Source organism: Coregonus clupeaformis, unplaced genomic scaffold (genome assembly GCF_020615455.1).
Source record: "Coregonus clupeaformis isolate EN_2021a unplaced genomic scaffold, ASM2061545v1 scaf0411, whole genome shotgun sequence".
Lineage (NCBI taxonomy): Eukaryota > Metazoa > Chordata > Actinopteri > Salmoniformes > Salmonidae > Coregonus > Coregonus clupeaformis.
The window spans coordinates 195,819-207,445 of NW_025533866.1; the positions used below are offsets into that span (position 1 = coordinate 195,819).

Below are 11,627 nucleotides of genomic sequence, written 5' to 3' on the forward strand. Positions count from 1 at the left end.
CCCTCCTGCTAGATAGGGGTCCAGCTAGGTACCTAGTGGAGGACTAACTGACCCTCCTGCTAGATAGGGGTCCAGCTAGGTACCTAGTGGAGGACTAACTGACCCTCCTGCTAGAAGATCCACACCTCCAGGAGGCTGCAGAAGGAGAGAGGCTGTGTGGCTGGACCTTTGGTTAGTTTATTGCTATTATAGTGGTCATGTTTGATTGACATTTTCTGTACATTTTCAGGAGCCTGAATTAAAGCAACAGACAACAAGACCATGTTGAACCACCCTGCCTGTCTATTCTGCCTGGTCTCCCCACACCCAGGGGTTGGCTACAACTGTAGATCTGAAGCTGTGTACAAAGACAGAGAGTCCATCTTCCCAAGAAGGTTTATCATCCTGGAACATGACTCAGTTCCTTTTCTCAACACCATGTCGATGATGTCACGTGCCTTCTCTGCCCTCTCAGGTATCCCCTTTAGTGAGGCCATTTCCTCCCTTCCTTCCTTCAGACAGAGTGAGTTGCAATCCCATAAAGGATCTAAGGAAGGTCAAGATGTCAACGTGGTGGTGTGTCTTTGACTAGCCAGCTTTATGCTGTAGCACTGGCTTGACGAGGTGAAGAAGTGTTTTTGTCTAGCCAGCTTCATGCTGTAGCACTGGCTTGACGAGGTGAAGAAGTGTCTTTGTCTAGCCAGCTTCATGCTGTAGCACTGGCTTGACGAGGTGAAGAAGTGTCTTTGACTAGCCAGCTTCATGCTGTAGCACTGGCTTGACGAGGTGAAGAAGTGTCTTTGTCTAGCCAGCTTCATGCTGTAGCATATTCAGATCAGGTGAAGTAGTGTCTTAGTCCACAGACTAGGAGACAGGCCTCAGCATCTTCAGATTAGGTGAAGAAGTGTCTTAGTCCACAGACTAGGAGACAGGCCTCAGCGTCTTCAGATTAGGTGAAGAAGTGTCTTAGTCCACAGACTAGGAGACAGGCCTCAGCGTCTTCAGATTAGGTGAAGAAGTGTCTTAGTCCACAGACTAGGAGACAGGCCTCAGCATCTTCAGATTAGGTGAAGAAGTGTCTTAGTCCACAGACTAGGAGACAGGCCTCAGCGGCTTCAGATTAGGTGAAGTAGTGTCTTAGTCCACAGACTAGGAGACAGGCCTCAGCATCTTCAGATTAGGTGAAGAAGTGTCTTAGTCCACAGACTAGGAGACAGGCCTCAGCGGCTTCAGATTAGGTGAAGTAGTGTCTTAGTCCACAGACTAGGAGACAGGCCTCAGCGGCTTCAGATTAGGTGAAGTAGTGTCTTAGTCCACAGACTAGGAGACAGGCCTCAGCGGCTTCAGATTAGGTGAAGTAGTGTCTTAGTCCACAGACTAGGAGACAGGCCTCAGCGGCTTCAGATTAGGTGAAGAAGTGTCTTAGTCCACAGAATAGGAGACAGGCCTCAGCATCTTCAGATCAGGTTCTATAAGAAAGAGGATGGAGGAGAAGGGAAGAGAGAGATCAGAAAGTATGGAGGAGAAGGGAAGAGAGAGATCAGAAAGTATGGAGGAGAAGGGGAGAGAGAGATCAGAAAGTATGGAGGAGAAGGGAAGAGAGAGATCAGAAAGTATGGAGGAGAAGGGAAGAGAGAGATCAGAAAGTATGGAGGAGAAGGGAAGAGAGAGATCAGAAAGTATGGAGGAGAAGGGAAGAGAGAGATCAGAAAGTATGGAGGAGAAGGGGAGAGAGAGATCAGAAAGTATGGAGGAGAAGGAGGAGTTCCACCTGAGATAATGATGTGATGATGGTCCTATGATGTAACTACAATAAGATAACAGTCATTTATTACAGACAGAAACACAAAAACATGCTTCCATTCTGGAAAAACAGTTCCTCTTTGATCTGGGTAGCTGTGTTTTTATTTGACTTATATTTTAATCATTACACATATTCAAGGGAGGGAGCAAAGAAAACTGTCTTACCTAGATTCACTCAAGTCCCTAACAAGATGGTTTTCATGTTCAACGAGAGCTTTGAGACAAGCTCCCGTCACTTCTGGTCCTTTGGGGATGACTGCTTTCAGTAGTTTTCTCATTCGGTCCTGTTCAGTTGTTTCAGCTGTTATTCTGGAGTGCTCTTCTTCACCAATCATGTTCTTTGACCACAGATCATCTGCTATTGGCATTGAGTTTTTGGTTCGCTGAATTAGTTTAGCCCAGTGTTTCTTCAGAAACTCCTCAGCAGGAATGTCAGGGACTGTTAATGCTGAAGGTGGGGGGTCAATTAAATTAATATGTCTTTAGGGTTAACAGCAGCTGTTTCTACATCTACAATAGATGCCCTTATTAATGTTTTATCAACAATCTACTCAGAATAATCTAATGTCAAAGTGGGCCTGTCCCCCATACATTCAACATCTGGAAGGTCACCCAGTCAAGTATTGCATTTCAAGCACAGATTCAACTATATACAAAGACCAGGGATCTTTTAGAAAGCCTCATAAAGAAGGACAGTGATTGGTAGATGGGTAACAATAACACATCAGACATTGAATATCTCTTTAAGCATGGTCAAGTTAATAATTATCCTGTGGGTGATGTATTAAACCACCCAGACACATCAAAGATGCAGTCGTCCTTCTGAACTGAGCTGCAGGACAGGAAGGAAACTGTTAGTGATGTCACCATGAGTTCATTGGTGATTTTAAAACAGCTACAGAGTTCAATGTCTGTGATGGGAGAAAACTGAGGATGGATCAACAACATTGTAGTGACTCCACAATAATGACTTAAATGACAGAGTGAACAGAAGAATACAAATATACAGAATAAAAAAATATTCCAAAACAGAAATACCTTATCGACATAAGTATTCAGACCCTTTGCTATGAGACTTGAAATTGAGCTCAGGTGCATCCTGTTTCCATTGATCATCCTTGAGATGTTTGAACAACTTGATTGGAGTCCACCTGTGGTACATATAATTGATTGGACATGTTTGGGAAGGAACACACCTGTCTATATAAGGTCCCACAGTTGACAGTGTCACGGTTTCGGCCGAGGCTGCCTCTCTTCCTTGCTCGGGCAGGCTTCGGCGTTCGTCGTCTCCGGAATACTAGCTGCCACCGTTGCATGTTTCTATGTTCGTTTGCTTTTGTCTGATTGTTGTTACACCTGTTATCGTTTAGTGTAATTAGTGTCCTATAAGTTCTCGTTGTGTTTGTCTAGTGTTGTGTGTGATTGTTTTCACTGTCGTGCGCTTAGCTTTTGTATGTCCAGTTTGCTCGGTTGAGCTGCTCTCCATTCTGTGTTTTGGAGTATTTTGTCGCACGTATTTTGTGCGCCTGCTTTATTTCGCCTGTGTGCGGAGTTTCGCCTCAGGGCATTTGTTTTCGTGCTGTGTTTTGTTGCCAAACAACTAAAGTCTTTTGGACTTACTTTGTGCGTCCTGCGCCTGATTCCACCACCACACCCACCTACAGCTACACTGACAGAATCACACACCCTACTCGATGGAGTCGACAGGATCCGCGAACAAAATGACCAGATCCTGCGGATGGGGTCCGCACTGCAGGAGGTTATCACCACCATCCGAGGCTGGGAGACCCGAGGGACTCCTCCACCGCCATCCTCCCTGCCCGCACCATCGGCAGGTCAGCCCATTCCCGCTCCGGAACCCAGAGGAGTTCGGCTCTCGCTCCCGAGGGCCTACGATGGGACCGCGGCCGGGTGTCAGGGATTCCTTCTTCAGGTGGAGCTTTACCTGGCCACCGTGCACCCGGCGCCCTCGGGACACGGAGCGTGTCCGCCTGATCTCCTGCCTTTCCGGGAAGGCGTTGGAATGGGCCAACGCAGAGTGGAGGAGAATCGACGCGAACACCATCACCTACGACGAGTTCTCCCGCCGCTTCAGGGCGGTGTTTGACCATCCCCGGAGGGAAGCGAGCGGGGAGCGTCTGGTCTGCCTCCGGCAGGGGAAGAGGAGTGCCCAGGAGTTCTCCTTGGAATTCCGTACTCTAGCGGCGGATGCAGGGTGGAATGAGCGGGCTCTCATCGATCACTACCGATGTAGTCTACGCGAGGACGTCCGTAGGGGAGCTGGCCTGTAGGGACACCAGCCTCTCGTTCGACCAGTTGGTCGACATGTCCATCAGGCTGGATACCCTGCTAGCTACCCGCGGGACGTCCCGAGGGGGGTCCGTCCATTTCACCCTCCAGCGCCTCCGAGCCGTGCCCCATGGAGCTCGGGGCGCTGGCGCTAGAGAGAGGAGGGGTCGAGCTTACGAGGGGGTCCATCTCCTGCACCAACTGTGGTCGGGGAGGACACACCGCGGCTAGGTGCTGGGGATGGCCTCCTAGGGGAGAGGACGACAGGTCCCGCACTGGGGAGTCCTTCCAGGTGAGTAGGCGCCCCACTCACCCAGAGCTCTCTGTTGCACATTTCTGTATACCTGTGCGTTTTCCACAGGTAGCACCTCATTCCCAGCATAAGGCGCTGGTAGAGTCAGGCGCGGCTGGGAATTTTGTTGATAAGAAGTTTTGCTTAGCCTTAGGGATTCCCCTTCTCCCAGTTGACGTTCCCTTCCCGTTCATGCCCTAGATAGCCGTCCGTTGGGTGCGGGCTTGATCAGGGAGGTCACTGCGCCACTTAGGATGTGTGCGCAGGGGGTCATCAGGGAGATGATCCAGCTATTTCTGATCGACTCGCCTGCGTATCCGGTGGTGCTGGGCATGCCCTGGTTGAGTACCCATAACCCATCTATTTCGTGGCAGGAGAGGGCTCTGATGGAGTGGTCTGCCCAGTGTGTGGTCGATGTTTAGGCGTTTCCGTAGGGGCTACCTCGGTGGGAGAGTCCAAACCAGGTGCCCGCATTGCACGTTCCCCCTGAGTATGGGGATTTGGCTATTGTGTTCAGTAAGTCGAGGGCGACGCAGTTGCCTCCCCATAGGCAGGGAGATTGTGCGATAGACCTCCAGGCAGGGGCTGCGCTCCCACGGAGCCATGTGTATCCTCTGTCTCAGGAGGAGAAGAGAGCTATGGAGACGTACATAGATGAATCTCTGAGACAAGGATACATACGGCCCTCCACTTCCCCTGCGTCCTCGAGTTTCTTTTTGTGAAGAAAAAGGATGGAGGATTACGCCCGTGCATTGATTACCGTGGTCTCAATCAGATCACGGTGAAGTACAGTTATCCACTCCCGCTGATTGCGACCATGACGGAGTCATTGCACGGGCGCGTTTCTTCACTAAATTAGATCTCAGGAGCGCGTCCAACTTGAGTGCGCATTAGGGGGGCGATGAATGGAAGACAGCCTTTAGTACCACCTCGGGCCATTACGAGTATCTTGTCATGCCATACGGGTTGATGAACGCTCCTTCAGTTTTCCAATCCTTCGTGGATGAGATCTTCAGGGACATGCAGGGGCAGGGGGTGGTCGTGTACATCGATGACATTCTCGTGTACTCGCCTACCCGAGTCGAGCATGTGGCCCTGGTGCGCCGAGTGTTGCGGAGACTGTTGGAGCACGACCTGTATGTCAAGGCAGAGAAGTGTCTGTTCTTCCAGGGAGTCGGTCTCCTTTTTGGGTTATCAGTTGTCTGCGTCAGGGGTGAAGATGGAGGTAGACCGGGTGTCAGCCGTGCGTAATTGGCAAACGCCAACCACTGTGAAGGAGGTGCAGCAGTTTTGGGGTTTGCGAATTATTACCGGAGGTTTATCCGGAGTTTTGGACAGGTGGCAGCTCCCATAACGTCTCTTTTGAAGGGGGGTCCGGTGCGTCTGCAGTGGTCAGCCGAGGCGGACAGGGCGTTTGGGAGGCTGAAGGACCTGTTTACCTCGGCTCCGGTGCTGGCGCATCCGGATCCCTCTTTGCCATTTCAGGTAGAGGTGGACGCGTCAGAGGCCGGTATAGGAGCCGTGCTGTCGCAACGGTCCAGCGCCACCTAAACTCCGCCCCTGTGCTTTTTATTCCAAGAAGCTCAGTCCGGCGGAGCGAAACTATGACGTGGGGGACAGGGAGCTGTTAGCCGTGGTACAGGCCCTAAAGGTGTGGAGGCACTGGCTTGAGGGGGCTCAACACCCTTTCCTCATTTTGACGGACCACCGTAACCTGGAGTACATCCGGGCAGCGAGGAGGCTGAACCCTCGCCAGGCGAGGTGGAATATGTTTTGACCCGGTTCACATTTAAGATCACGACATCCCTGGGTCACAGAACGGTAAGGCAGACGCACTGTCTCGGCGGTATGACACGGAGGAGAGGTCCGTGGAGCCCACTCCCATACTGCCGGAGTCGTGTCTGGTGGAACCGGTAGTGTGGGAGGTCGATGCTGAACTCGAGCGGGCGTTACGCACCGACCCTAGTCCACCTCAATGCCCGGAGGGTCGGAAGTACGTTCCGCTCGAGGTTCGGGATCGATTGATCTATTGGGCTCACACGTCACCCTCCTCTGGACACCCTGGTATCGGCCGGACAGTGCACTGTCTTAGTGCCAAGTACTGGTGGCCCACGTTGGCGAGGGATGTGAGGGTTTATGTTTCCTCCTGCTTGGTGTGCGCCCAGTGTAAGGCGCCTAGACATCTGCCTAGGGGTAAGTTACTACCCCTGCCCGTTCCACAACGACCATGGTCTCACCTCTCGGTGGATTTCCTCACTGACCTTCCTCCTTCACAGGGGAATACCACTATACTGGTCGTTGTGGACCGGTTTTCTAAGGCCTGTCGTTTGCTCCTATGCCGGGCCTTCCTACTGCCCTGCAAACCGCCGAAGCACTATTCACCCATGTGTTCCGGCACTACGGGTACCCGAGGATATTGTGTCTGATCGAGGTCCCCAATTTACCTCCAGAGTCTGGAGAGCTTTTATGGAGCGGTTGGGGGGTCTCGGTGAGCCTCACCTCGGGTTACCACCCGGAGAGTAATGGGCAGGTGGAACAGCGTGAACCAGGATGTGGGTAGGTTTCTTAGAACATACTGCCAGGACCGGCCGGAGGAGTGGGCAAGGTACGTTCCCTGGGCCGAAATGGCCCAGAATTCCCCTACGCCATTCCTCCACTAACCTAACCCCTTTCCAATGTGTGTTAGGTTACCAGCCGGTTCTGGCACCTTGGCAGCAGAGCCAGATCGAGGCTCCTGCGGTGGATGAGTGGGCGCGGCGCTCGGAGGAGACATGGGAACGCCTGCACACGTCCACCTGCAGCGGGCCTTCCGTCGTCATAAGGCGAGCGCCGATCTCCACCGCAGTGAGGGACCGGTGTACGCACCTGGTGATCGAGTCTGGCTCTCTACCAGAAACCTGCCCCTCCGCCTGCCCTGTCGGAAACTGGGTCGGCGGTTTGTAGGAGCCATTTAAAGTCCTGAGAAGGTTGAACGAGGTGTGTTACAAATTACAACTACCTGTTGAGTATAAAAGTATTAACCCTCGTTCCATGTGTCTCTTCTCAGGCCGGTGGTGCTGGCCCACTCCAAGAAAGTGAGATCAGGGAGACTCCTCCGCCCCATTGGACATCGAGGGGGCACCGGCGTACTCCGTGCGGTCCATCTTGGATTCGAGACGTCGGATGGGGGGTCTCCAATATCTAGTGGAGTGGGAGGGGTACGGCCGGAGGAATGGTGCTGGGTGCCGAGGGAGAGACATTTTGGACCCGTCTCTCCTGACGGAATTCCATCGTGGGCACCTGACGCACCCCTGCTCCGCGTCCTCCTGGTCAGTCCCGAGGCCGGAGTCGGCGCACGTCTGGAGCCGCGCGTCAAGGGGGGGTACTGTCACGGTTTCGGCCGAGGCTGCCTCTCTTCCTTGCTCGGGCAGGCTTCGGCGTTCGTCGTCTCCGGAATACTAGCTGCCACCGTTGCATGTTTCTATGTTCGTTTGCTTTTGTCTGATTGTTGTTACACCTGTTATCGTTTAGTGTAATTAGTGTCCTATAAGTTCTCGTTGTGTTTGTCTAGTGTTGTGTGTGATTGTTTTCACTGTCGTGCGCTTAGCTTTTGTATGTCCAGTTTGCTCGGTTGAGCTGCTCTCCATTCTGTGTTTTGGAGTATTTTGTCGCACGTATTTTGTGCGCCTGCTTTATTTCGCCTGTGTGCGGAGTTTCTCGCCTCAGGGCATTTGTTTTCGTGCTGTGTTTTGTTGCCAAACAACTAAAGTCTTTTGGACTTACTTTGTGCGTCCTGCGCCTGATTCCACCACCACACCCACCTACAGCTACACTGACAGACAGTGCATGTCAGAGCAAAAACCAAGCCATGAGGTCGAAGGAATTGTCCGTAGAGCTCCGAGACAGGATTGTGTCGAGGCCCAGATCTGGGGAAGGGTACCGAAACAGTTCTGCAACATTGAAGGTATCCAAGAACACAGTGGCCTCTATCATTCTTAAATGGAAGAAGTTTCGAACCACCGAAACTCTTCCTAGAGTTGGCCGCCCGGCCAAACTGAGCAATCGGGGGAGAAGGCCTTGGTCAGGGAGGTGACCAAGAACCTGATGGTCACTCTGAAAGAGCTCCAGAGTTCCTCTGTGGAGATGGGAGAACCTTCCAGAAGGACAACCATCTCTGCAGCACTCCACCAATCAGGCCTTTATGGTAGAGTGGCCAGACGGAAGCCACTCCTTAGTAAAAGGCACATGACAGCCCGCTTTGAATTTGCCAAAAGGCACCAAAAGACTCTCAGACCATGAGAAACAAGATTCTCTGGTCTGATGAAACCAAGATTGAACTCTTTGGCCTGAATACCAAGCGTCACATCTGGAAGAACCCTGGCACCATCCCTACGGTGAAGCATGGTGGTGGCAGCATCATGCTGTGGGGATGTGGTCCTCTGTAGCTCAGCTGGTAGAGCACGGCGCTTGAAACGCCAAGGTAGTGGGTTCGATCCCCGGGACCACCCATACACAAAAATGTATGCACGCATGACTGTAAGTCGCTTTGGATAAAAGCGTCTGCTAAATGGCATATTATATTATATATTATTATATGTTTTTCAGCGGCAGGGACTGGGAGACTAGTCAGGATCGAGGGAAAGATGAATGGAGCAAAGTACAGAGAGATCCTTAATGAAATCCTGCTCCAGAGCGCTCAGGACCTCAGACTGGGGCGAAGGTTCACCTTCCAACAGGACAACGACCCTAAGCACACAGCCAAGACAACGCAGGAGTGGCTTCGGGACAAGTCTCTGAATGTCCTTGAGTGGCCCAGCCAGAGCCCGGACTTGAACCTGATCGAACATCTCTGGAGAGACCTGAAAATAGCTGTGCAGCGACGCTCCCCATCCAACCTGACAGAGCTTGAGAGGATCTGCAGAGAAGAATGGGAGAAACTCCCCAAATACAGGTGTGCCAAGCTTGTAGCGTCATACCCAAGAAGAATTGATGCTGTAATCGCTGCCAAAGGTGCTTCAACAAAGTACTGAGTAAAGGGTCTGAATACTTATGTAAATGTGATATTTCAGGGTTTTTTATATATATATATATACATTTGCAACAATGTCTAAAAACCTGTTTTTGCTTTGTCATTATGGGGTATTTTGTGTAGATTGATGAGGGGGAAAAAACGATTTTATCAATTTTATAATAAGGCTGTAACGTAACAAAATGTGGAAAAAGTCAAGGGGTCTGAATACTTTCTGAATGCACTGTAACTCATGTTTACTTACTTGTTGAATGGGTGGCAGTGATGTATTCATCTGAAAGATAAACAAAATGAGGTTATATCACTCTAAATAGCATCTGTTACAAAAGTACAAAGTTATGATTGACATATGCTCCCTACTTTGTGATACCACTTTTTCCATGCAATCCTCTCATCATCACCGAATAACTCCATCTCAATGTCAACCCCTGTCATTTTCAAAACCGCCTTGAAAAAGCTTGGTGTGGAGTCTCTATGTATGAGATGAATCTTCTGGAGAGAGATGGAGAGAGCGAGAGAGAGATTGCTTGCAATGTAAACATATGTTTCCCATGCCAATAAAGCCATTTGAATTGAGAGCCATCGAGCGAGCAAGAGAGAGCAATGCATAGAAATGTGACTTAAAATGTCAGATTCATGTTCTTAGTCTACTAAAACTGTACCTGTGGATTGATGTAGGTAGAACAGGGAATGTTCAGTCTGAAGTAACTATTCAGTTTGAAGGCCTGCTCTGGTCTTGTGATGAGAACCCTTGAAGACCCTTGAGACTTTTCCTGTTGTTCCACAGCCTGCGAAACGAGGCATGAAATACACAGCAAGTCAATGTATAGTCTTATTCAAACATTATTCAGAAAACTAGCAACAAACTATTATCTTCATGTTATGAGTGTCAACATAAACCGTACCACTGCTTAGTTAAGGTCACCTCTAAAAGAATGGTACCTCACCTGTATTTGGCTGGGGTTACTGGGGAACAGGTATAGGCGTGGAATTAGTATTTCCTTTTTCACTGTCAGATAGAGCATCAGCTCACAGTGGACATCTATGTTCCACCAAAAGATATAGCTCAGTATAACAGAGATAACTGAGAACTTGGGATGGAGAATCTTAGCATGGCATCTGGTGACCTCATGCACTTCCTCAAAAGACACTCCATGTTCCTCTACATGAAAAATCTTCATCTCATTCCCCAGGGAAGGGTTGGTCCCTGAACAACACAATAAAAAGGAGACAGAAAGACAAATATTGTATTATTCAAACAACTAAAACACAAAGAATATGCGGTACCAGATCACAGTAAACTCAAACTCCCAGAATATTCATTCATTCATTCAGGAAGTGAAACTCAGTTACATGGAAATGTCTTTCTGAATACTATGTGAATATGCTTTTACCTAAACAGACAAAGTGTGGCAGATGAACTTCCTCCAGTTCACCTAACTCCATAGTGATGTCCAGCAATGGACCACCTTGTCCGTACTGCATGTCTTTCAGAAGTTGACTGTAGGGTTCCCAGTTCCTGAAGTGATACTTCAGAATGACATCTCTCTCACACACCCAGCGGATCCCAGACACTGTGCACTCATAACGCCCTTTGGGTGTCCTGTGCCTGAGGGCAACAACAAGATATGGTAGAGAGGGTCAATCGTCAAATGGAGAGGTTGGATTAGAAGCCTATTCCCAAAGGTAATGGGGAAATACACTAGCAAGTGGAATTAAATGTTAAAAGTAGTTATTTTACCTGAACATTGTCACTCCCTGGACAGTGGAAGTCAAGGGTTCAATCTGAAGCCAGTGTGTGGAGTCCTGAACAAGGACAAGCATGTCAGTTATACATATGGGGCCAGTTTCCTGGACACAGATTGAGTCTAGTGCTGGACTTAAAGCATGATCAATGGAAGTTTCAATAGAAAGTTATTTAAGGTTCAAGACTAGGCTTAATCTTTGTCCGGGAAACTGGCTCATTAAATGAACAAAGTAATTTATCTAATGTATTTATTCAATGTTACATGGAATGCTGGTGATTGATCCAATTAAACTGTCTAATGACAAAATATGAGAGAAGTTAAAATCCTGCATTCCTACAAGCAGAACACAGGACTGTCTATATCCCAGTATGAATGGTTGGTCAGTACACACCTGGCTTTCAGATTGTGTTTATATTACTAAAGCAGAACACAGGACTGTCTATATCCCAGTATGAATGGTTGGTCAGTACACACCTGGCTTTCAAACTGTGCCTGACTCCTGAAGGTA

General features: G+C 49.6%; 1 protein-coding gene across 2 annotated transcripts; it reads right to left on the reverse strand.

The window, feature by feature from the left end:
• Positions 1-2,058: 2,058 nt before the first annotated feature.
• On the reverse strand, positions 2,059-11,404 carry LOC123484699 (NACHT, LRR and PYD domains-containing protein 1 homolog). 2 transcript variants are annotated; one of them, XM_045215265.1, is made up of 7 exons: positions 11,113-11,404; positions 10,766-10,980; positions 10,319-10,578; positions 10,034-10,159; positions 9,732-9,860; positions 9,616-9,645; positions 2,059-2,230 (listed from the first exon to the last, which is right to left on the reverse strand). In XM_045215265.1, the coding sequence occupies exons 1-7, from the start codon at positions 11,193-11,195 to the stop codon at positions 2,225-2,227; spliced, it is 849 nt and encodes a 282-aa protein (XP_045071200.1). In that variant the 5' UTR covers positions 11,196-11,404; the 3' UTR covers positions 2,059-2,224. The 2 variants fall into 2 exon arrangements, with proteins under 2 accessions (XP_045071200.1, XP_045071199.1); XM_045215264.1 differs by having other exon boundaries at positions 9,732-9,863; positions 11,113-11,313.
• Between the last annotated feature and the right edge of the window lie 223 nt (positions 11,405-11,627).

Excerpts from the sequence above, each read along its gene's own strand:
- LOC123484699 (XM_045215264.1), bottom strand. The coding sequence starts at position 11,195 with ATGCTTGTCCTTGTTCAGGACTCCACACACTGGCTTCAGATTGAACCC. Across the intron at positions 10,160-10,318 it reads GTAACCCCAGCCAAATACAG|GCTGTGGAACAACAGGAAAA; the intron begins GTGAGGTACCAT and ends CTCGTTTCGCAG. Across the intron at positions 9,646-9,731 it reads GGAAAAAGTGGTATCACAAA|ATGAATACATCACTGCCACC; the intron begins GTAGGGAGCATA and ends TTTATCTTTCAG.